The sequence below is a fragment of the Brassica rapa genome, chromosome A03 (assembly GCF_000309985.2).
Source record: "Brassica rapa cultivar Chiifu-401-42 chromosome A03, CAAS_Brap_v3.01, whole genome shotgun sequence".
Taxonomy (NCBI): Eukaryota; Viridiplantae; Streptophyta; class Magnoliopsida; order Brassicales; family Brassicaceae; genus Brassica; species Brassica rapa.
The window spans coordinates 10,505,393-10,530,286 of record NC_024797.2 but is presented as its reverse complement, the minus strand read 5'-3'; the positions used below and the strand labels follow the sequence as shown (position 1 = coordinate 10,530,286).

The 24,894-nt window shown below is 33.0% G+C and overlaps 5 protein-coding genes and 1 long non-coding RNA gene across 21 annotated transcripts; 2 read left to right on the top strand and 4 right to left on the bottom strand.

The window, feature by feature from the left end:
- The first annotated feature begins 594 nt into the window (after positions 1–594).
- On the top strand, positions 595–13,662 carry LOC103857981 (cysteine-rich and transmembrane domain-containing protein WIH2-like). Of its 10 annotated transcripts, none has more exons than XM_033286785.1 (5): positions 654–967; positions 1,569–1,663; positions 1,997–2,063; positions 2,136–2,304; positions 4,206–4,495. In XM_033286785.1, the coding sequence occupies exons 3-5, from the start codon at positions 2,018–2,020 to the stop codon at positions 4,261–4,263; spliced, it is 273 nt and encodes a 90-aa protein (XP_033142676.1). In that variant the 5' UTR covers positions 654–967; positions 1,569–1,663; positions 1,997–2,017; the 3' UTR covers positions 4,264–4,495. The 10 variants fall into 10 exon arrangements, with proteins under 10 accessions (XP_009133492.1, XP_033142673.1, XP_033142676.1 ...); XM_009135243.3 differs by having other exon boundaries at positions 655–967; positions 1,574–1,663; XM_033286784.1 differs by having other exon boundaries at positions 659–967; positions 1,989–2,063.
- On the bottom strand, positions 8,263–12,693 carry LOC108871338. Of its 6 annotated transcripts, XR_004456083.1 has the most exons (6): positions 12,460–12,693; positions 11,176–12,391; positions 10,992–11,050; positions 10,736–10,901; positions 10,126–10,645; positions 9,645–9,919 (listed from the first exon to the last, which is right to left on the bottom strand). It is a non-coding gene; the product is annotated as an uncharacterized LOC108871338 (long non-coding RNA). The 6 variants fall into 6 exon arrangements; XR_004456082.1 differs by having other exon boundaries at positions 10,126–10,901; XR_004456081.1 differs by adding an exon at positions 8,263–9,085 and having other exon boundaries at positions 9,208–9,919; positions 10,126–12,391.
- Positions 13,663–13,986: 324 nt separating the features above from the next.
- On the bottom strand, positions 13,987–15,873 carry LOC103857980 (AUGMIN subunit 1). Its single transcript, XM_009135237.3, has 6 exons — positions 15,618–15,873; positions 15,418–15,550; positions 15,210–15,344; positions 14,984–15,107; positions 14,493–14,630; positions 13,987–14,337 (listed from the first exon to the last, which is right to left on the bottom strand). Exons 1-6 carry the CDS (start codon positions 15,871–15,873, stop codon positions 14,227–14,229), a joined length of 897 nt encoding a protein of 298 aa, XP_009133485.1. The 3' UTR covers positions 13,987–14,226.
- Positions 15,861–17,444, top strand: LOC103857978. Its single transcript, XM_033286786.1, has one exon. It carries the CDS (start codon positions 17,031–17,033, stop codon positions 17,274–17,276), a length of 246 nt encoding a protein of 81 aa, XP_033142677.1. The 5' UTR covers positions 15,861–17,030; the 3' UTR covers positions 17,277–17,444.
- Positions 17,445–17,626: 182 nt separating this feature from the next.
- On the bottom strand, positions 17,627–20,715 carry LOC103857979 (uncharacterized protein At3g28850). Of its 2 annotated transcripts, none has more exons than XM_033286781.1 (2): positions 18,804–20,715; positions 17,627–18,650 (listed from the first exon to the last, which is right to left on the bottom strand). In XM_033286781.1, exons 1-2 carry the CDS (start codon positions 19,239–19,241, stop codon positions 17,865–17,867), a joined length of 1,224 nt encoding a protein of 407 aa, XP_033142672.1. In that variant the 5' UTR covers positions 19,242–20,715; the 3' UTR covers positions 17,627–17,864. The 2 variants fall into 2 exon arrangements, with proteins under 2 accessions (XP_033142672.1, XP_009133483.1); XM_009135235.3 differs by having other exon boundaries at positions 17,627–18,661; positions 18,833–20,715.
- A 373-nt stretch (positions 20,716–21,088) lies between these two features.
- Positions 21,089–24,792, bottom strand: LOC103857977 (two-component response regulator ARR8). The gene is made up of 5 exons (XM_009135232.3): positions 23,792–24,792; positions 23,603–23,697; positions 23,449–23,526; positions 23,124–23,194; positions 21,089–22,962 (listed from the first exon to the last, which is right to left on the bottom strand). Exons 1-5 carry the CDS (start codon positions 23,892–23,894, stop codon positions 22,659–22,661), a joined length of 651 nt encoding a protein of 216 aa, XP_009133480.1. The 5' UTR covers positions 23,895–24,792; the 3' UTR covers positions 21,089–22,658.
- Between the last annotated feature and the right edge of the window lie 102 nt (positions 24,793–24,894).

Here is a 24,894-nt window from a genome sequence, read left to right as displayed (position 1 = left end):
TATTTATGTTAAAAAAATTAAACTTTATTTTTTTTATGAATTAAGTTGGTATAACTCTGATAAATTAATTTTATTATGGGGTTAATATTTTAATTAAAAAATTATATACTTTTAATAAAGATTTATACTTTTCAATAAAAAAATTCAATTATTTTTATGAATGCTTAAATTATATTAAGAAAAGAAAAATAATAATTAAGAATAGTTGAAAAAAATTATTTGAACTTGGACTCAATGGCCCAAAGGAAAAAAAAAATGAAAATTGAATCTGATTTTTTAATAGGCCCAAATGGCCCAAGAGAGATTTGATTTGGACTGGATCCAAAAATAATGATCCAATATAGATTTGTTATTAATATTACTTAATTGCCCTTAATGAAACATGCAATGTTAGTGAAGGAAACATGCCCCTAAGGTAATTATGACAATAGGATCCTGCTTTAATAGTATAGATACAGTGAACCCCCAGTTCAATTTTCATTGGCCATCAGAAAATTTATAAATGTAAGTATACGGATTAGTCGGTTGACACAAAAGTTAATTGATAAATATATAGAAAAAAAGAGTAGATGTGTATATATGGGGTTTAGGATCACTGGTAACATACAATAATTAGGTTATCTTCGTCTGCAACTTGATCTCATTAGTGTGGAGACTACCATGTGTTTGCGAATGTGTGATTGAAAAGTGGTCCTACATTCTTTTCCTTTTTTTGTTGTTGTTTTGATAAAGGATTTTCTGATGTCATGAATAAACTAGTACAAGCAAGGGTGGGTTGGTATGTCATGACCTCAGAAAACGAGAGCAGAATAAAAACCAAATAATACATCGGAGGGGTATCCACCGCAGGGATATCGGTCGCAAGGCAACCCACAGCAGGGCGATACTCCTCCATCTGCGCCGGAATATCTCCACCACCGCAGCATCAGAAGAAACATCAGAGCCCTTATTGGTGTCTAGAAGAATGGTAAGTGAAAAATACTCGATCTAATCAAACTTGCGTTACTAATATTTTGGTTGTGAGTTTCGTAAACCCATCCTCCTCTCTTTGAAACAAGGAGGGCTTATGGTTCTGTCTGTGTTTGAAACAATTTTTTCTTTTCCATATCACTATATCTCTAGAGTCTGGATTTGACTATATTCCATTGTGATGAGAAGATAGAACGAAAAGCAATATCTAAATGATATATCACGAGAAATCCACTGGAACCCATTCAGTCAAATATCTTGTAATCATTGGTTACATTTTTTATCATTTAACTTATTATTATGGTTTTTTTTTGGGTCAAATTATTATGGTTTTTTAGACTGTTTTTTATTATCTAAAGCTGGTGCTTAAAACTTACTGCGTTTCAACCAGTCATACAATGACTTTTCCTTATCATTCTCTACACATATCTAAATTCTACGGCTCATATATCTTCAATAAGTTTCTGGGTCTAGACTTTGCACTGAGCGTCATCTCCTTTCGTCAAGTCTTTTCTTGAGCTACGAGTTTCGCAGAGGAACAACAATGACTCAGTACAATCAACCTCACTGAACTATGCATTTTGTGATACATGATCAAGTGTAGGTTGTTAATCAAATTTTGGACCAAACGGAGAGCCAAGTCTTATGACCTTGACAAGTAGCAGCAAGACTTGACAAATATCAACCATATACGGTCAGTTAGCAATAGCAAAGCTTAGTATATAGTACAGGAAAACAGGGTAATATGTTTTATTCTTTATAAAAAAAATATATAATTAAAAGTAAACATAATAAATATCTGCTATTATATGGCGGAGGTTTGATTTTGGGATAAAACCAAATAAAAAAGAGAGATAACTACTGCAAAACGCGTTTTACTTAAAACATACTCTCAATGACTTTTCCTTCTCCTTATCGTTCTGTACACATCTCTATAAGTTTATGGGTCTAGACTTTGCATTGTGAGTCATCTCCTTTAGTCAACGTCGTTTCTTGTTCTTGACCTACACGTTTCGCAGGAGATCAGAAACCTAGAAAAGAAACAACAATGACTCAGTACAATCAACCTCCCGTTGGTGTTCCTCCTCCTCAAGGTTTCTTCCAAACTCCTTCATCTTCATGCTGAACTTTGGGTTCGTTAAACTGCTTTGATCTTGTGATAACAGGTTATCCACCAGAGGGGTATCCACCGCCGGGATATCCGCCGCAAGGTTACCCACCGCAGGGATACCCACAGCAAAGCTATACTCCTCCGTATGCGCCGCAATATCCTCCACCACAGCAGAATCAGCAGCCGCATCAACAGAGCAGTACTACTGGGTGTCTACAAGGATGGTACGTCAAAATAATTTTTATCGTATTAATTGATATACTATACCGCTTATTTACAAAAATCAGGCATACCACATATTCTGTCATACCACTCTCATTCTCATTCCACTTTTGGTATGCTATCAAATAGAAAATCATGTGCTAAAGCTAGAATATTCTTCTAGAACTTGACTCTTCATCCTTTTCTCTGCTCTGTCTATATATATCTCTCTGTTGATAACCGGTATTGCATTCTTTAGGATGAACATGCTTACATTCAAACATTGAACTGGTACTGGTTATAGACTACATTGCATATTTAAAGCAATTGAATTTGGTAAGCAACGGAAGTTTTTCACCCAACTTCTTCTCAATAAAATAATAAAAACATTTTTTTATAAAAAGAAAAGAGATGATAGACACTTGAGAAACGATTGTCATATAAAAAACTCTTTGACTTCTGTTGAAAAACTGTGTTACTATGTACTCCCTTCGTTTGTAAGTGATGTTTAGGATTTTTGTTTTGTTTCAGTTTAAATGATGTTCTTAAGTTTCATGCAAAAAGTAAATGTAATTTGAAATTTAAAACCATTTGTATATGGCTGTATAAATTCTTATTGATTGAATTAGCTGTAGTTATTGTTTTTTATGGGATAAATTAAATAAAAATTAGTAATTCTTTAATTGATGTGCAAAAACCTTTAAACCCAATTATTTTGAAACAGAAGGAATATCACTTAAAATGGTTTATAAAAAATTATTTTGTGATTAGATAATATCTCCTATATATTAATTGATGATCATTTAAAAATTTGTAACCTTAAGTTTGTACAAATTAAAAACGGTCATGCTTAGTTGTTACATAATTAAGATGACAATTTAGCTTACATGTCAGCTTAAAAATCAATTGAAAAAAATGTTGGTCCAAATCCAAATACTAGAGAACATTATATTAACCCAAAATATAAGAAATGTGTATTCTTTTCTTAAATAAAACCTATTGAATTACCTAATATGATTAACATATATATGACAATTAATGACTATGAATAATAAAGATTTGATAACAATTTTTGCATCATTTTTCATTTTTTTTTTAATTTTATATTATTAAAAATAATTAAAAAATCACATTACCATATAATAAAAAATTATATTTTTTATAATATGTTATATTTTGATTTTTTTAAATAACTTTAAATTACAAAAAATAAGGAAACCTTATATGTTATATTTTAAAAAATTTAAAACGACTTTAAATTATAAAAATGAAGAAACCTTATATGTTATATTTTTCTTATATGTTATATTTTAAAATTTTTAAAAGACTTTAAATTACAAAAATGTAAATTTTTTTTAAGCATACGACTAAAATCATTAAAATGACATGTATCAATTCGATGATTGATCTGAAATCTTTCAAAATCATATGGAAGATAAATGTCACAATAATTCAACTGTGGAAACAATACTATTCACTTTTCAAGAATGTGTTCGGTGGAAAATATAAGGTTTTTATGTCATAATTTGTTTAATGTCTAATCTGATCATCCCATGATACATTAATTATTGTTTAGTTCCACAATTTTAATAAAAATTGATCTGGTCCATCGGAAAAAATATATGATAAGAAAAAACATTGTATATGTATAAATAAAATGAACAAATATATATAAAAAAATTATCGATAATATATACAAATAAACTTACTATGCGTAAGGCGCATGTCTTATCCTACTTAATTAGTATTTGTGAGATTTACTGCCAAAGTGTATTGGTGAGATGTCGCCTTACTAGTATTGGTAAATGGTAATATAGTAATGGTACAAGTTTAAAGTAACATATACTTGCAAAAGTTTTGGTTACTCAGTTTTTATCAATAATAAAACTGACTGAGAATGTGAGCAAATGTTATGATTTTTCAGTCTTGCTGCTCTATGCTGTTGCTGGCTATTCGAATCTTGTGCAGAGCTGGCACTTTAATTGCAAGAGAGTGTTTGCAACACAAGAACATTGGTTGGAATTAAAATAATTGCTGGATACAATCTCTGGTCTATTATATTTCTTTATGTTTTTATGTTCTTAGGCTCATAAAAAAAACTATGGTGTATCCACGTTCTAGCTCGATTTGGATTTGAGAATAATGGGAATGTAAACTGGTGTAGTGACATTATTCCTTTGCCTCCCTCAGTCTATTGCTTTCTCTCTTTGTTCATATTTCATATGAAAACTGGAGCTTCTTGGGCTCTACGAGTTGTACTTAACGTACAAGTCTTAAAATGCTCCGTAAATCAGATTATTCACCTCTGATTAATCAGTTAAGCCAAACACAAATTTATGATCAGAGCTTAGTCAAGAAACAAATTCCTTTTAGTTTATTTGTGCAGTGGTTCTAAGAGTGGTATCAGCTCGTATATGGAAAAATAAAAACATGAATGCCTTCTGATTTCTTGATTCAAGATTGGAGTTAATAATTAAGATGCTCATATGTTCTCCTGTTTTTAGAAAAATAAAATTTCCATGATCTATCAAGCTCAAGAACGAGTGCTTACCCAAGAGAAGTCTTAAGATACGGAATAGGTTCAGTTTAAAAAAAAAAAAGTTCAGTTGAAGTACTTGTTCATAAATATCAACTCAACTTCATGGGATGTATAGCATATATACTTTCAGAATAGCCTACATTAAAGATAAGGATATTATCAGGCATCATAGGTTTAAATCCACATGGTGAAGAATAATCAATGGTAAATAGTTATGAAGATATGCGCATATCTCTTCCTTTTTTCTTCGGTAATTCAGTAAATCTGCTTGCTTGATATTTTGTTTTAATTGACAATAGGTCTCTAATCGTATATATTTTTATCCTTGTTGTTTATAGTTTTATGTTTGATTCCAAAGAATTCGTGTAATTCTGATGGTTTTTTATTCCAGAGGACATTCATATTCCTGATGGCTTTGTTTCCTAATTATATATCTCAAAATTGTATCTTATCTCTGTATCTTTCTAAGATTAATGGAAATTTTCGTGTGAAAAAAAAGTTGCTTGTCATTGATTCCACTTCTTAACAAATTTTGTCTATATAGTTCTTTTTTTCCTGTCTATATATTTCTTATATACACAAATTATATTGTCGCGTGTTAGAAGGAAAAAAACGTGGATGTAACTAGTAATCATCATTTGAACATTAGAAATAGATAGGAAAAGAATGAATATGAATAACATTTTGGAAATGATGAAGAATGGTGATTCTTTATAAAAAATTAACGCGGAACAAATTTACTCTATAATTCTCTACAAAAAAAAAATGAGACGAAATGGAAAGGAAAAACTATTCCTCATGAATGACAATTTTTTTAAGGAATGTTACTAAATGTATTGTTCTCCTTCGTTCCCTTGTTGGAGAATTGAGTTTTTTTATGCGTAATCCAATCAATCAATATATTGTTCAAAAAATTATTTTTATCTTTATTTCCTAAATCGATTTTGTTCATACATATTTGAGATATTTATGGAATATCATATACCTATTTGAGTTCCCCCTAGCGAAAAAAAACTCCAAACAAAAAATTAGATAAAAATGCATATGTGCGGTCTTAAGATCACAATTAACATACAATAATTGTGTTATCTCGAGCTGCAACTTGATCTGATTAGTGTAGAGGACTATCATGCAGTGCCGGTCCTACCATGAAAAGTCATCTTTGATCCAAAAAAGAAGAAGAATCGTAGTGGTTTCTTTTATGTCATAGAAACCAATAAAAAACCAAAACATCATAGAAACCAATAAAAATATTCTTAATTTATTTTGGAAAATTAAATATAATTATAAATAAAAAGAAATATCAGCTTTAAATGGTGGGGGTTTCATTGCATTTATTACCCCTTATCTTTATATACATAATAACTAGGTCTGAGACTTAATATCTGGTATCTGTTATCCAATCCAGGATTTGCTCCGATCCATTTCGAAAAACGGATATCCGCCGGATCCAGATAGAGATTTTACGGATCTAGATATTGAAATTTTAGGTTCGGATAACCGGATCAGGACCTATTATATATTTTAAAAATATGAAAATATAATTATATTTATATATGTATTTTACAAATAATTTATATATAAAATAAATACAATTTTAATTTTATTAAATTAAATAATTTTCAATTTTTTGTTCAGAAAATAATTTTAAATAATAAATTAATTATTAATTTGTTAGTTTAAATTTAAATTTAAATGTTTATTTTTTTAAAAGTATTTGAATCCAGATATCCGCGGGTATTCGGATTTTAGTCTGGATATCATAACTCTAAATATCCAATATGTCCCACCCCTCATAATAACAACTGCAAAACATGTATTAATTAAAATTAGGGCTCAACAATCAGGGTCCAAACCGGATTTATGTTTGGGATAATTCGGGTTTCGAATTTTTTGGTTATGAATTTCAGTCTTATTTGGATATTATAAAATTTTGGATCGGATTCGCATTGGATTTAGTTACATATCCAAGATCGGGTTGAACCCAAAATAGTCCGGTTTCAGACATTAATCGAGTTATATGTTCCAAAAATATTTTTTCCTTTTAAATTTGTGTATGTGGCTTCTTTAAACCATAATGTTGTCTTCAAAATAACTTTGGAAGACTCTTCTATCAACCTTAAGAGACTTTTCCTTAAACTATACGTGACAACATCATACATATCACGAAAAACCAAAGCATTGTACGAACAAAAATCATACATAATGAACATAAGCAAATTAAAATTAACAAATAACAACTCTATTAACCTAAGGAGCACTAACTTTAAAAAGAACAGCATTGTGTAAATTTCAGAAGCAGACTTATACACATTGAACTTTAAATGCAATTATCAAAACACTAGATCATTTCTCCGCGCTACGCGCGGATAATATATTCAAATTTTGTTACATTTATTATTTTTATTTGTATGTGAATTTTTCTATATTAAATTATATATAACTAATTTTTATATTTGATTTTTTATATATTTTTAGTTTGAAGTAAATATTTCTATTATATGTAACACAATTAACTAATAAAATATGAAGAATCAAGTCAGAGATTTTAGAGTTATGTAAAAATAATAATTATGTATAGAACACAAATTATCTTAGTTTAACAGATCGGAATCTCATCTCGAATAAATTCACAAAAAGAAAAAGTACTCCAATAACCTACTTAAATATAAAACTCCTTTTTCAAAAAAAAAGCGTACTTAATAATATATTTTTACGTGTAATAGCTGAAAACTGACAATTTAATATCGATCTAGAATATTATTTTAATAAAATATTAATTGTAATAAACAAATTTTGAATTTTGTAATATTACATGAATTAGAAGTCCTTAAAATCTAAAATCTATTTTATTAACATACTATATTTTTATTCATTTATTATTTTGACGTTACAAAATTTTGTTTTAGTTTTTTTTTGTATATTATTTTTTAAATAATTTAGTTTCTTTTTAAGTAATTTTAAAATGATCAAGAATATAATATATTTAAAATTATTTATTTAAATATATCCAAATATGATGTCTCATTTTTATGTGTGTTTGCGTTAAGCATATTTAATTTGTAATTTGTATATTTAATAATACCTTATTGCGTGTCGTTCTATGGTTTTAATAAATGTGTTGTCATTTTATTTTTATTACTACTAACATGATTTTTTAGTGATCATTGATAATGTATTTTGAACGTTATGCATTATATTTTATAGTATATTTTTTAACTCTTCATGCTGGCACTTTTTTAGAATCATTTTAATTAGATAATAGGTTTAAAGATGTAAATAAAACTGTGTATGTTGTAAATTTAGTCTTTTTAGCGTAATTGAGCACTATCAATTATGGAAATTATATTATGATTTTATTTTACTAAATCTTTCTTTCTATGTATATTTTTTGTTTTATTTTGTATTTTTACAATTTTATTGCCTTATTCTTTAATTGCAGAGAATTGATATTTCCAATTTTTGTTTCATATACCTTAAAAGTCTTCGGTTGATTTTTGTTTGTTTTCTTTCTCCAATTATAGTGTACAGTTCGACCGTTTTTTTTTTTTTTGGATCAAACTACTAATATCATCAGATATAAAAACTTAAACTCCAAGAATGGAGTGAGTATTTGTGCTAGAGGAAACTGATTTAGCCACTAATATAGTGAGATATTATAATATTAGAAGGTATGGAAATTCTTCTATGTTATCCTACGTTGGACATAATTAAGTTGTTATCAATTGATTCTATATTTGTGATAACTGGAAATACATCTTTATGTCTTCCTTACATCATCTTTAATTGGTTTACGGTTCGACTATTTCTTATATGCTGAGAGTAACATAAAATTAGATGTTGATTATCTCCTCCTAATTAAAAATGTACAGAATGAGAGAAATTCAAGGTGATACCACTTTACAATTTTGTCCTCATATCTATATAGAGTTAGTTTATAAATTACTCTACTTGTTTCAAAATGTAATTAATTTTAATTAAAAGCTGTAATATTTAAAAGTTATTACTTTAGAAAACTGTCATTTAATATATAAATTTAATCAATTACACAGTAATTTACATAATTTATACAATATCCAATAAATATAAAGTTACATTGAAATATAAAAACAATTTAACAAAGGGAACTACATTTAGATGTAACGACGCGTTTCCTTTGTGTTATGCACTTCCAATGTAATTAAATTAATCATTTCTGTGTTTCCTCGTATTTGATGAAAACCTTGTTTGTATACATGAAATGAATACCTGAATCTTTTTCCCTGCTACTCTTGCAGGTACAACGCAAAATATTCAGATTGTCACTGAAGATGATTTAGGCAACCCAAGTTAGACAACAAAACACAAAAGAACTAACGCTTTACTCATGAATGCTGGTTCAGTTCACGGTAAAATCTAGCTTCTGTATTACTATACTTCCTTTTTCTTCTGCTCTGTTTCTTGTGGTTTCTTTTTCTCGCAGTGAAAACAATTTAGCCTAATTTTAAGACTAATCAGAGTTTAAAGAATTGTGGTTATTAGATCTCTTTGTCGTGCTCCTCATGGCAATGGCAGACCTACACATCATCATCATCATCATCCCAAGAAGCCAATATGTCCTCATTCTTTGCTGTCTGGTCTATGTTTTCTCAGCACAGAAAAAGACCAGAAGATTAACCAAGCCAAACCCTGAAGTTCCTCTTCTATAAAAAATTCTTATTTTCGGGAAAAAAATCTAATTTAAGTTCAATATGGTAAATTTATTGAGACATTTTGAATAAAGCTCAGAGCTTTGATCACTTGTTGTTTTCTCCAGTTTTGGTTCTGTTTTAAAATAAGTGAGACTAAAGAAACAATCCACGATGTTTCTATATGTAAAAAACTGAGAACGGTTCTGTGGTACATTTTTTGAAATGGTTTTGCATTCCGACTTATGATGTTGATCTTATTTGGCACACACATCAGCTCCACCCGGTAGCTTACTGTAATAATTTGGAGAAGCATGATTACAAAGATTCTGACCGAGGAAAAGGTAACAACCTCGATACTTAGTTTTTAGTACAACTGCACAATGGGAGGAAACATTTGGTAGAAGTTACTGGAAAGCCGGTGCAATATACCTGCACATGACACAACTTTGCCTTATGCTTCTAATGTTTTGCCAAAGAATCAACCGCAAAAGAGAATTCCCTACATCTAATTCAATTTCAAGAGGTGGAAGTTGTTGAGTTAGTTTCTTCAGGGTTTCTTATTGTTTATAATTCAGTCTTATGTTTTTTTAAAGACATGCTAGTTCGCTTGGAGAATATTGATGTTAGAAACATACCAGATGGAGATAAAGGAAAGCTCTCGGTTGTGTTTAGTAACCCAGCCTGATTCTCTTTTCCATGCTGATCAGTTGCCGTTGTGTAGGTTTTAGGATCAGCGGTATCTCGGCTTGTCGAGGAGCTGGATCAAACTGGATTAAATCTGCTCCTCATATCTCTAGAATCGTTGCTTAGTTTCCACACCGGTAGCAATAATTTGGTGCACTAAACACTGTCACCACATTCTTTTCCTGTTACCATAAATTTTTTTGAAAGATCAGTGATTCAATCCACAGTTCCTGATAAAATAGACTGACCAATCATGCCTTTGGCAGAGCCTTGAGCAATTGAGATGAGCATACATGACATGCCACCAGTTAAATCCTTCCATGAGAAGCTGATGTGCTCATGTTATGAGACTGCGTCCATTGTTGTCACTGAAATCGAGCTGTCCAAATAATAACCATCACCAAGTGGAGATAACCCACATCGATCAAGGGGACCATACCATAAATCACAAATTGGTCCTTCGTGTTGCACCTAGACATACTCCAAATAGATAACCAATAAGTTATTATTTTGCTTTTTGAGAAAACAACCTAATAGTAATTTGGAAGTTAGCACTTGAACCTTGAGAGCGGAAGGAGGGAGAGACCCATCAAAAACTCATATTCAAATTCAATCCGAACTAAGGACCTGGGCAGGAAAAAGGGAGAAGGTGATAAATGGTGTAGTTGAAAATTACGCCTGATGAGGGGAAGATAATCGAAAAGGTTCAGGTGCATTCTCGTACTTCCTGAAATATCGTCATAAAAACCATAGATGGATCAGAGAAGCAAAACACACATCAAACAGGGTAACTTTTTAATATTATTATTAAGCTTACACTTGGGTAATCTGCTGAGTCTTGAGATTCCCTCGCAATAGTGTAAAACTGAAAAAAGTCTGAGCAATTTCAAATTACACATCAAATCAAATGATCTATGACACACAGAGAGAACATATATTTTCAATCTTTGTGATAGCAGTGATAGCTAAATACGAAAACAAACGACCAAGGAAATCCATACCTGAAGGGGAAGAGATTTTTGAGCAGGTGAAGAGGATCTCAAAGATATAAGAGCATATCCCTCGTCTTAGAATCACCTGAAAGCCTCTCAAAGAAATAAACATAATGACACGAGGGTTTAACCTAATTGAAATAAAGAATCAAAGAATGAAAAAATAATAAAATCAGAAGAGTAGAAGAATCAAAGAACTAAAAGACCTAAAACTCGAACTTCTTTATTTCTTCCTCTTGGATGCGACTTTTATTTTTATTTTGTAAGTAGAAGAGTTTTGATATTTATATTTCATCTCTCAAAGCACTCTGGGGAGACGAAGAGAAAAATCCGAATGAGAGCGAGTGAGTCATGAAGGTAGGATTAAACAATGTAATTGAATGACATCGAATGGGTCGTAATTAAACGGTTAATTGCAGCGATTGGAAACGTCGCCCATGAATTGTAAGAGTCGGAGATTACGGTGATGGAAATTGAAATTGGATGAAGAGCTGGACTCTTTAATAATGGGCCAATTTTCATTATTATCAGCCCATATGAGAGTTAACATTTTATTTCGACTGCAAAATGAGTGACATGGCATAATAGAGCTTCATAATTGGTCAATTTTTTAGTCCTATGTGGCATAGCTCTCCTTTGAGCTTATTCTCCTTTTAATATTGTAAGATTAGAACATCATTATTGACCAAAAAGATATATTTAAATAAATATTTGAGTTATTTTTTATGATTTGAGTTAATTATTCATGTAATAAATAGTTGTTTTAGGTACTTAATAATATCTTAGTGTATTTTAGATACACATTAAGATTGGGATCGGGTTTGTACAAGTTTATTTTTGAGATTTTGATTTTCGGATATCCATTTTGGTCTAGGTTTTATTTGGCTAAAACCAACCCGAACTACCGAAAAAGATCCATTTGGTATATATGTCGTGTTTGGATCCGTTCATTCGGTTTTATCGAGTTGGATTCGGTTTGAATTTTCGGATTCAATTTATTTGTCCAGGCCTACTTAAAACATTCTCAACGACTTTTCCTTGTCCTTATCTTTTTCCACACGTCTCTATGGCTCCTATAACTTCTCTAAGTATCTGGACCTAGGATTTGCACCGTGAGTCATCTCCTTTTGGTCGTCTCTTGAGCTACACGTTTCATAGGAGATCAGAAATAACAATGAGTCAGTACAATCAACCTCCCGTTGGTGTTCCTACTCCTCAAGGTTTCCTCTTAATTCCTTCACATCTCCATGCTGAATTTTTGGTTTCGTTAAACTACTTTGATATTCAGGTTACCCGCCTGAGGGATATCCAAAGGAGTCTTATCAGCCGCAAGGTTATCCTCCTCCTCAGGGATATCCGCCGCAAGGCTACCCACAGCAGGGCTATCCACCACCGCAGGGCTATCCTCAGCAAGGATATCCTCCTCCGTATGCACCGCAATATCCACAGCAGCATCAGCAGCAGCAACAGCAGAGTAGCCCTGGGTGTCTAGAAGCATGGTAAGTCAAAATACTCGATCTAATCAAAATTACGTTACTAATATTTTTGGTTGCGAGTTTCGTATGGGTCTATGTTGACTGAATTGACTTATATTCCGTGTGTGAATGAATGAATATTCAACTAGAGAGTCTATAGTGAAAGGTCATGTGCTACAACTAGAATATTCCTCTGTAGAAGTTGACTGACTTGAAAAAAAAAAAAGAAGGTTGACTGACTTTTGATACAAAAGTGTTGGGTGGCAATGTGGTTGCTTTCCTTGTGGCGCCATGGGTTTAAACCAACTTGGTACGAAATATTATTTTTTTTAATTATAATTTCTAAATTTAACTTCGAGTCAACTGGAGATTATGTACATTATGTCTTCAACTTTTGGTTATTCAAAAACTTTACTATCCTCTCACTCACACACACTCTCTCCCTTTGTTGATTATTCATATTGCGTTCTTTAGGGTGAACATGCTCGCATCAAACATTGAACCTCTACTGGTTACTTACTACATTGCACATTTAAAGCAATTGATTTGTATTTGTGTTCTGGTATTGATTATGGTATTAGTAGTTGAAACTATACATACTAGCAAAAGATTTTGGTTACTCTGTTTTTATCAGACTAAAACTGGTTGAGAATGTGAACAAATGTTATGATTTTGCAGTTTTGCTGCTCTCTGCTGTTGTTGTCTCTTGGATTTTTGCTTCTTCTGATTGGAGTATCTGCTCAGAGCTGCTGGTTTAATTGCAAGAGAGTGTTTGGCAACACAAGAACATTTGTTGAGTAATGGGCATTAAAATGAATTGCTGGATACAATCTCTTGTCTATCCTCTTTCGTATATGTTTTATATTCTTCTACTCATAAATAAAATATTGTTTATCGACTTTATAGCTTGGTTTTGGATTTGAGACTAGTGGGAATGTAAATTGGTGTGGAGACACTATTACTTTGCCTCACTCAGTCGTTAGCATTCTCTATAATTGAGTTCATAATTCGAATGACCATATCTCAATGATTTTATTTACTTTCGTATGTCATTGATTCTTTATACATATATTTGCTTTAATTGAAAAGTAAATTCCTCTGAACATATTGATATTGATACAAACTGATGGATAAATCAGTGATGGTTGAGTCAAAAGCAACGGTTTATTTTCCATAAACAGTATATCATCAAAGGGAATATAAAAGGGAATGAAATATATTAAACATCAAAAAAATTAATAGCTGGGTATGTAGTTATGTACTATGTAAGATAAACGGTAAAGACAAATAGTTCATTTGTTGGACTCAAATATGAAAAAATAACGATAATATTACAAATAGTTAGTTTTAGTTTTGTGTGTCAATCTATCGTATTTCTCAAGTCTTCCATGTAAAACTAACGGAAGGCATACAAAACATAAACAAGAACATAGAGCATGAATTTTTTCATCGATTAGTAATTGTCAAGAGATTACAAGGAGTCTCTCTTCATAAATAGAAGAGAGATTTAAAAAACTTTAATAATGAGGATGCGATCATGTGAAAGTAAACATTGATTGTTCATAAAGGAGTCTGGTGGCTACACTCACTCATCGCTTGTCTCAAGGGCAGACTGTAAAACTTCTTCTAGATACTTTTCGGCGGCTGCAAACTGTCTCTTCTTGTCTTCAATTGCTAGTGCAGCCAGAGCTTTGTCCTACTCAAAGAAATGATCAACCAACAATATACTGTTAACCTAGACTAGCAACGACCAATAACAAAGACGAGATTGATAATGTAGATCAACTGAGAAGTTATTCAAGATTTGGAAGAACCAGTTATGTATCAATAAAAAGGAAGTAAGAAGATTACCGGAGGCAAGTCTTGGTAGCTTCTCAAAGTATCAACGACGGGTTTCGTCATCTTCTCCAATTCCTTTCTGTGCTCTGCCATTTCCACCAGCTCTCTGTGGCTGATCTTAGGACTGTAGCCAACACGGTTGAGCAACATCTGCTCCCCAGAATATACATAAGTCAAAAAGGTACGGTACCAAAATACTCAGCTAGCCAACATCATCACTCTACTTCTTATACGATTTGGATCTTTATCAGAATGTATGTTTATGACATAACACAACTCAAGAGAAACTTCAGCCATGAAACCATATCCTTGAATCACTAGCAAGTAGCAAGAGTATGGTATGACCATCACTGAACTACTCCTTCCTGTTTCAGCTAGCTAAGAGTTTGTTCCCGTTTTTACATGAAGGTATCTCATCTAATAGCAGAAAGGTATCTGATGCTCAGCTTACCTATCACCTACGAAAAATGTAAACACTGAAAGAAGAAGAAGAAGGCGTTTACCTCATACTTCTTGTACTGCTGTATGTACTGTTCCTCCTTAGCTGCCATTACTTCCAAATTAGTTTTCCAATTCTCCATCTGCGATTCACAAGGGACTACATCGTCTTCTAACTGCGCAAGAATTCTGTAAAAAAAAACTCAACACAAATAAAGTAAGATAAACACCAATTGAGATCATACACACTACTCAAAGTCTACACCTTTCTTCTAATATCAAGAAGCTTACTTCTTCAAATAAGTCAGCCTCTGAATCGCTTTCCTAGTATAATCAAGAAGCACATTAGAATCCTTCTGTGCTTTAGCTCTCTTCTCCTCGACTCCAGTCTTCCTCAGAGAAATATCTCCCATTGCAACAAGGAAACTACACAACATTTCTACCGCATCAGTAGTTTCACATTTGAAGATAGCAACACACCAATAAGAGAGAGCCTCACCTGCTGAGTTCAGTGTCTCTAATGTTGAGCAAATTGGCCACATTTGCAAGAACTTGAGCTGAGGAGACAACATTTGAAGGTAAGCTCTCCTGCGCCATTCCCGCACTCTCCAGTATCTCTCTAACCCGAGCCGCTGCATCAACACTCTTAGTAAGATTCGTTATCGAATCAAATCGAATTGGGTAAGTAAAAGGAAGTACCTTGAGCACGGTACTCGGAAGCCTTTTGACGGAAATCGTTGGCGACGATGGTGGCGGCCTGAGACTTGGCTTGCGAGGCGGTGGCGAGATTGTAGAGATGTGCGATGCTTCGGTGAGTGTAGTCGAAACTGGGGACTTGTTTCCCGGCGGATTCGAACTGAGAGGTGAGCCAAGCTTTCACTTCCGAGATCCGAGCGGCGTCGGATCCTCCCTTGGATTCGCTCAACGACGACGTATCACCGGTCATGTCGCTCATCGTTTCGGATCAAACGAAGAAGAAAGCTATTGGAATCGAAGCAGGAAGAGATCCGGTTTGGAGATGCGATCACGTTCGCTGAAACCCTGAATTTTCCAATTTGGGGAAAGAACGATCGGTTGGAGTTTGAATTTAACAGTAAAATTTTCAAAATGACAGGAGAAGCGTAAATTTACAAAATGACAGCCGATCTACATTAACCCAATAATTACTTTTTGGTGTGTTGGCAACTGTGAATGTATCATCTCTACTGCTCATCTCAATTCCTTTTTACTGTTTTGTAGAAAAATTATCCACAATTTTTTTTTTTTTTTGAATAATACTAAGATTTAATATCATGAGTGTGATTGGAAAAAATGGAGTAAATGAGAGGGAAATAAAAAGGTGAAAATAAGTGGGAAAATGAAAATGGAAGAGAGAGTAAAATAGAGTAAACATATTTACTCTTGCTTAAGATGGAGTAAATTTATTTGTGTGTTTTAAATTCTGTTGAAATATATGTGGTGCTGGTTTTATAATTCATAAATCATAATTCAAACTATATATTATTTAATAATATTAATTTATTAGTAAGTTTGATTGGACAATAAATTTTAGTAGATTGGAACTAATTTCTTTATTAAAAATTTCAAATCCGAGTTAAACATAAATATTTAATAAAATTAAGCAAACTACGTATAGTAGTTTTGAAAATTATATATTTTTTGAATTTATAAATTATGTAAATTTTGAATCAATTAAAATAAATAAACAAATAAGTATTTTTGACTACTGATCATTCTTACACTTCTTTTTCTTTTTTGAGCAAATCATACACTTCTAATTTGGCGATATTTCTTTATCACCTCGTTACTTCGTTCCATTTAGTACCATCTAGAGTCTTAACGAATAGTCAATGACAAGAAATATAGTATACAAATCTTTTTGTTTTATTACTGATGTCATGCTCCAATTCACAAATTTATAAAAGAAGTGAGGCAAGTTTTCATATTTTCTCGAACCACTAATATTCAGCAGATAACACATCCTGGTCCAACATTAACCAACCCCCTCTCTCTCATTTGTTCTCGAATTTCAGTCTTCAAAAATATTTTTTTTCTTTCAATCTTATAAGTTCTTTCCGTAGTTCTTTCCATCAAAGATTTAGTTTGATCCACATGGGCTCAAACTTGTGCTGCTCTCGCCATCCAGATACCTATGAAAGTACCACGGGCAACAACGGTGACCGTAGCTTGCCAACAGGCGATGACAAATTTCTATCGGACGCAAGCACGTTCTCCGTGAAGGAGCAAGAGAGTCAGCTTAAGGCAGCGAGATTGGAGGAGCAAAGGCTTGGCCGTGAAGCAGAGAAAGTCAACTCATGGGTCAAACATGAATCAGCCAGGTTCGACCACCTTCCATAGCTGACCATTGTTTTGACCAAGCTTTCCTAGCTATATTCTTGTAAAACTGTCAAAAGGCTCATGTATAGAGTATAGATACGAACCACGAACTAATACAATATATATACTTTTTTTGGTTTACAACCACAAGAAACACAAAGTGTATTGCTTCTTACAGAAGACATGATACATATTGTTGCCTACAAATTAAGGGTGCTAAGAATATAGATTTTGGGGCAAAATACCTTTTCGGAATTTAGAAGCTTATTTCTATGTAAAAAACTTCTAAAAAAAACTTTTGTGAAGGGGGAGCAAGGCTAATGTTTTACCCGGCTGTGCTCAAATCCGGTCGTGATATAAACAAAACGAGATTACGAAACGCATTGCTATTTCAAGACATAGATGAAACCAAGGTTAATCAAGAACCAAGCTGAAGAAAATACAAACATCAATGTGAAGAAAACAGTTGTGGCCTAAAAGGATATCAATGAGCCTTTAAGTCATTTACTATATCAATGTACAAAGAACACAACCAACCAAAACATATCTAAACTCACAAGCATATCCCTAAATGTTTTGTCTTCTCTTCACATCAACCGAACCCACTCACTAGAGACAACATTTCTTACAACGTACCAATCCATTCTCATTGCATCCGTTGCATCTCTTAAACGCATCTTCTTGTTCCTCAAACACTTTGGTGCTACCGCCACAACTAGTACACGGCACAAACCTTGCATCTCCACAGCATTCACAAGCTCCCAGTGATTCACAAACAGGAAGCCCTTTTAACATCTCTCCCAGTTCACCTCCATCGTTGAGTTTCTTGATCTCCTCCATGCCACCAATGTGAACTCCTCTTACGAACACCTGAGGCAAACAAACCGGTTTCTCTTCTCCTAGTGCAATCTGAAGCTCTTTCCTGTATTTGGAGTCCATTGAGATGTCACGTTCCTCTACCGCAACCTGATACCCTCTCAATACCGTCCTTACGTAACAGCAATCCTCATAAGTCTTTCGAATTCCTCTGAGGCTAGTGAAGTATAATACTATCTTGTTCTCATCCTTCTCTGCTTCAGACAGTCTTGGTTTCTCTTGCTCTTCCAAAGACCTAGAACTCAAACGTGCAGATTCTAGTAAACTGGTTTGTCTCGTGTCTTTGCCTAGTTGTTTTGAAGACAGTGCTCTCTTGTAAGATGAGATGATGTTAGGATCCAAATCAGAGAGAAACGATTCTTCAGCCAAATGCTTCCACAGAGGCTGCTTAGTTTTAGAAGGCAGTGGTATCCAATCTTCCTCATATTCTTCCATTCTCACGAACTCGTAAGAGTCGTCCGGTTTCAGGGCAGACCCATTAACACCAACGTCATGATCCGCGGTGAGTTCAGAGAAAGATAGAACCGAATCTGAGATTAAAGAGACCATAAACATATTTAAAGTTAATATTAATAAAATCTTTTTGATAACTTACTGTTAATGCACGTATATATAATAACTCCTAAAAATTTAAAGGCCAAACAAATATTTTATCAGGCTGCCGCCCCTAGTATCCAATTTTACGACGTTATCATGCTTACCGTTACCGTTATCCAAATAGTCGTCGTCAAGGTCGTTCATGAGCTCCCATGTGTTAATCACCGAGTCAGGAGATAACGAGTCGCGTGACTCCTCTGGTTCAGGTATCTTCTTGTTATTGTTATTCCCGGACACGGAGATATGAGGCATTGTTTGTCTGTCGGAGGCTCCGTCGAGATCGGTGATGTGAAGAGAACCGTAAGTGGTGGACATGAGAGAGACAAGGTGGTGCGTGTCGCCTTCTTTAGCCGGTAGATGATGAACCGACGGCATCGGAAATGAGAAAGCTTTAGGAACCCTCGTAGGCGACGACGGCGATGGGACCTTGGAGTTGAGTTTCGTCACCGGAGGTGAAGTTGACGCCGAGCAACACGAAGAAGAAGAAGTGGTTTTAGAAGCAGAGGAACCCATAATGGCGTCGATGTTGTTTTAGTTTCAACCCTCTTGTCTAGGTTTCTTGTGTGTTATGTTTTGTCGGAGAATACAAAAGAGAAAAAGTTAGAGAGATAATAGGTGGAAAGGATCAAAGGAGCTGTCTAGGTAAGTTGGTGGTGGAAGATGGTGAAATCACTAAAGAAGACGATGGTGTGATGTTTATTTTACGGTATCAATATTTAAATTTTATTGGAGATAATTACGGAAAGTATTTATTTGATTCTATTTTTAGAGCTTAATTTAAGAAATCAAATTCAAAAGTAAACATGTGTTGTAAAGTGTCAAGATCCTCAAAAATTGCTTAGTTTCTAAATTTGAATTTGGCTAAAGACTTGCAGTTAAATATTCTTTAAAGAAAAATAGACAACATACAGTATTACCATACATTTTGCCTATTTGAGTATATAAGAAATTATAAAATAAATTAGCAAAAACTTAGAAAAAAATAAGATATTTTTTGACAAAATATACAAAAATAAATAAAGGTTTGATGGAAACGTAGCAAAATAATATTCAAAAGTTAGAATGTAAAATGGAAAGAATACTGTTTTAACATGTTTTATTCTATAATCGAAAAGATTATGATATGCAAAAACATGTTTAAGTAACTTTATATTCTTCTAGTTACTTCTAATTTGGATCGAGCTTAGCTGAAATGTCGCAGAATAATATTCGATATCAACAAGTAAAACACTGACTATGGAAAGAAGATTAGTTTAACAATCTTTTTGTAACTAAGATTTAAATTAATATTTTTTAGTCTCCAATCCAGAACAGAAATTTTGAAATGTAAACAAGAAAATAATTTAGTTATCCACTAAAAGTCAATAATCAACTAACTTCTAGTTGATTTGGTGTAGATTCTAGTCTAGACTTAAATAACAATTTACCATTAGAAGTCACATATACATGTGTGTGTTTAAGTATAAGTATAACCAGTATTAAAATTACAGAACATACGACGTAAAAGTTGGAATTATGATTACAATTGTCTAGAATAATGGAGCTCTGCACTGATACTTTATGTTATATGAAAATAAACACGAAACGCTATTGCACAAGGCACACTCATTGCTTACTTTGCCTTTTGTCTTTTAAAAGAAAAAAGATGAACAATAAAATGATAACAAATATAAAAGAATAATTACCCAAAAAAAAACAAATATAAAGAAAAAGCAAGATGAGCGCAAGAGGAAACTTAAGACCATGATTAACCCGAGTTCTTAGCTTCAGTTTCGGCTAATAACTGTTTCTTAACTTTTAATTAAGAAAATCTAAGAACTGTCTCTTAAATAAGAGATATAAGAACCGTCGAAAAATGTAAAAAGAAAAAAATTAAATCATGAGTTAAGAACCCCAAACTAAAAACCTGGATTAATCATGCTGTAATACTCTGTTTTTATAAAGCTTAATAATAACTTATCGGTAAAGAAAGATCTTACGCGCTAAATTTGTAAATAATATTTCAAAGTTTTAACTACAGACTTGTACAAAAAATGGTTGCTATATTCACTTACACTGGAACCAATTGAATCATTACAATCGCGATGTCTATGATCTTATCACTTTAAAAGGTAAAGCTATGGATACCGTCACTCACCAGCGAATAATCTGCAAGTTGATCTGGTCTGGTAATGAGGATCTGAATCATTCTCTACCAAATCATCTTAATCTCATTGGAATGTAACCAAAAAGTAGGGTCGAAATTCGCATATCATTAATCACACTATTAAGTACTAAGTAAAACTCAGTTGGAAACAGAGATTAGAAAAGAGTATCAAAATTTACCAAAAGACCAACATAATTCTCTCAAATCAACAGAAGACAGACAAATTGAGACGTATTATATATATATCAAACTCCACTTTACATGGAGCAAACAATGACCTTATATATCTCCCTCCTTTATAAACACAAACCCTTCAATTATAGGGTTTATAGACTCATCGCCATTAAAAAAAGAAACAAATCTCTGAGGAGAAAATGGTGATAGTTCATGGAAAGCATGAAGAATCTTGAATCTTGAGTCAATCATCCGACATGGAGAGGGACAATTCTCGGTTTCTAAGAGAACCAGCAATTTCGTCAGCGATACACAAACACGTGAAAATCCAACCGCTCAGAGCAAACCACACGGTCTTCGTCAGATGCATTGCCATTTCCAAAGGCATAGCCATTTCTATCTTTAGTTTCGCGAGTTCGATCTGTTTGGATGAAGGTTGAAGGGAGGAGAGAAATATGAATGTATATTCCACACGTGACACATGCGGCGATCTTCAGACCAATAATACATCGCCATAGTTTTCACTAGCCACGTCTCTTTCTGGCCAGCTAGAAGAGTGTTAGGTGACACGTCAGTGTTCGACCAATAAATTCGAGCTTGAAAGCGAAGACCCGTCCCAAACTTTTATATCAACCTTTCCCAAAGGCTAATTATTAATGTCATCTATGATGAGCTAGCCGACATTTACATTTCCCCCAACGAACCAATCATTCCCGTATGATTAGACGTAGTTTGTTTCCTTTCTATATTTGGGACCCCTTCGATAGTTGTCTAGTAAAAGCCCACTTAGAGAGTGACATTAAACTATTAGAAAGAAGAAGCCCATTATGACATTAGTCCATGACGGAGAGAATCATATTAAACGAAGGTGTAATTCATACCTTAACATAGTTCGAGTGCAATGTATTGATCGGGACTGAAGCCGTCTGTTGAAGTATGAATTGGTCGATTTTCCCAACTAAATGGTATTAACAAATTGTAATAAAATAAACGTCCAATCAAATCGCCTCCAACTTACATCTCTATATTTTTCCTTAAATTAGAGAATTCAATTATAGAAACAAATCTAGCTTTACAATAGAGTTTTTCTATTTTCGAAAAAATTAGAAATATAAAAATGGATTGGAGAAGGTCTAATTCTTTGAAAAAAATAATAATGAAACGAATTGGGTCCTAGTGGGCATAGAAAGCTGGAGGCAATGGCATGTTATTCCGCTCTCTCTCTCTCTCTCTCTGCTTTTCTTTGAGATTTTTAAGGTTTCTGAGTTGCTTTTCGGATTTGTTGTATACAATTTTGTAGAGATGATATGGTTTATTGGAGAAGAACCTTGGGATCCTTCTGTGATTTTAAGGCTAACCCGAATTGTTATTATATATTTGCTAGTTTGTGATGATATACATTTCAGACGTGCTGAAAACGTCATCTTGTGCTCGATAATAGTACTTTATCATCATCTACATATATATATCTCCCCCCCACCCCCACCCCCCCCCCCCTGCTTCATTTTTATGGCAACCTGTATTTACTACCAGAAGAAGCATTCCTACAAATAACCTAACAAAAACTCTGAAGCAAAGTTTTGAGAAAAAACTTATCAGATCACACCCAGTCAGACTGATGTTGTGATATCGTTGTATTTAGGACGTGATCGACCAGTAGATATCGCTTCTTCCATTGCTTTCCTCTTATTATTACTCAACATTGGTTCTTGTTGCTCGGATTCAAGTTCTTGATGGAGAGTCAAGATTTCAATCACTGGCGATTCTTCTTCTTCTATCTCCGGTTTCACTTCTTCTGCTGGTTTTTCACTTTCTTTCTTCAACTTGGTTTTCATCATATGAGGTTTCAACTTGGTGAGATCAGCTAACTTTACTGGTTTCAAGAAAAACTCCTCAGCTCCTTCTTCCAGACATCTGTTGTCCATTGACATTATATCAGTACCAAAATACCAGATACATTGCAAGAAATCTACATTGTTGTTCCTCTAGGTTAAAAATTTAAAGACTTGTTGTTCAAGTAATTATACTAACCCCATTTCACAAATCAAGAAGAGTCAAAGAAAACAGAGGCTTACCTGGAGATTCTAGCAGGAACGTTCTCAGATGACATTATTACAACGGGAATGCTTCTAAATGCAGCTGATTCCTACACAAAGCATATACAGTAGATGTCTCTCAGAAAATCATTATTGTTCTCGTATTATACAATATATCATATAAATAACTAAAGTTTAAGAGAGTGGGAATAATATTCCAAAGATATTTTCACCATTGACATTCTAAATTAATACTAGTAAAGAGAACATCTTTATTTCTTTTTCTGGAAAACGAATTTTCCAGAGATGGAAAAGACAGCAACCCAATTGAGTCCAAGAAAAAAAAAACAAGAACAAGAAGTACCTTAACTCTCTTGAGCAAATCATAACCAGTCATGCCAGGCATACAGTAATCTGTAATTATAAGATTTATTTCAACTTCCTGCGCAAAGTTACAAACAAACTTCAATAAAACGAAACCTAAACGCGAAATAAACTCAGTTGAACTGATGAGTTACAGGTGATGTAGAAGTAGCATTTGGGTCGTCACTCTCATTGCTTTCTCTCAAACCAAGAAGCTCGAGAGCTTTAGAGCCTGAATCAACTGTAGTTACTGCAAACATACGAACAACATAAAGCTTTTAAGAATCTTCTGTCTCTCTCTTTTCTTTATATGAAAGATTTTAGCCTCTTTTTGTTCTGTTTACCTTGACAGGAAGACTTTTGCAGCAATCTCTCTATCATTTTCCGATCAAAGAGACTATCATCAACCGCCAAAACATGGAACTGTGACTCTGTTACCACACCCATTGGATTGTTTTGTGTTCTTTTTCTTATAAGATTAATTCTCTATGGTGAGAGTTGTCTATGAGCTTGCAAATGGAGGAGAAGTAAAAAAGGGGGTTATATTCGAAAAGGAAAATAAAATTAAAACTGCATCTAGCTTTGAGTTACGGACCAAGCAAGTTTTGAGGAATTAAAGTATAATTCTATTGCTAAGAAGACAACGAGAAAGAGAGAGGGACTTTGGTACTAATGGATAAAATAATGAAAGAAATCTATATGAAGATTTTAATGGATTTGTTTTCTCCACCAAAGACTTTTTGTGGGATTAATAGCATCTCCAATCCATAGCTATTTCCACCTCTATAATAACATTTAAAAGTGAAATTGCTCCAACTCACCTCTATTTCTTCCTCTATAATAGAGATCTCTATTTTTTCCTCTATTTATAGAGAAAGAAATAGCATTCCTTTATTTTTTACTCTACATTTAGAGATTGCTATTTTATGGGAATACATTAGAGCATATCTCATCTCTATTATAGAGTTCCTCTATTTTAAAGATGAAAATAGCAAAATACATTGGAAATGATCTAAGATAAAAAGACGAAAGATTTAAATAATATATAATATCATATAACCACATGCAGTTTTAACGCCCACAGATAGTTGTTTTAGAGGGCTGGCAAAACTAAAAAAAAAATAGTTCTGTTGGAGGTTTATGCATATACATACACTTTAAAATTTTAATAATTATAACTCCACAACTAATTTTCACAAAAAAAAAAACTCTACGACTAAGTACTCTATTTTGTAACTTGTTAATTTAACAAGCCGTTCACTTCTTAAGACTTGATTGATAGAGCATTAGCATTAGCATTAACATTAGCAGTATGCTATAAAACCAGTATGCTGCTGGAGCTGTATGCTTTTGTTAAACTGTTAATTAGATGATTGATAAAGTAGTATGAGTATGCTATTTAAAATTATTATAAAAATTAATATATAATATATAATATATTTATTTT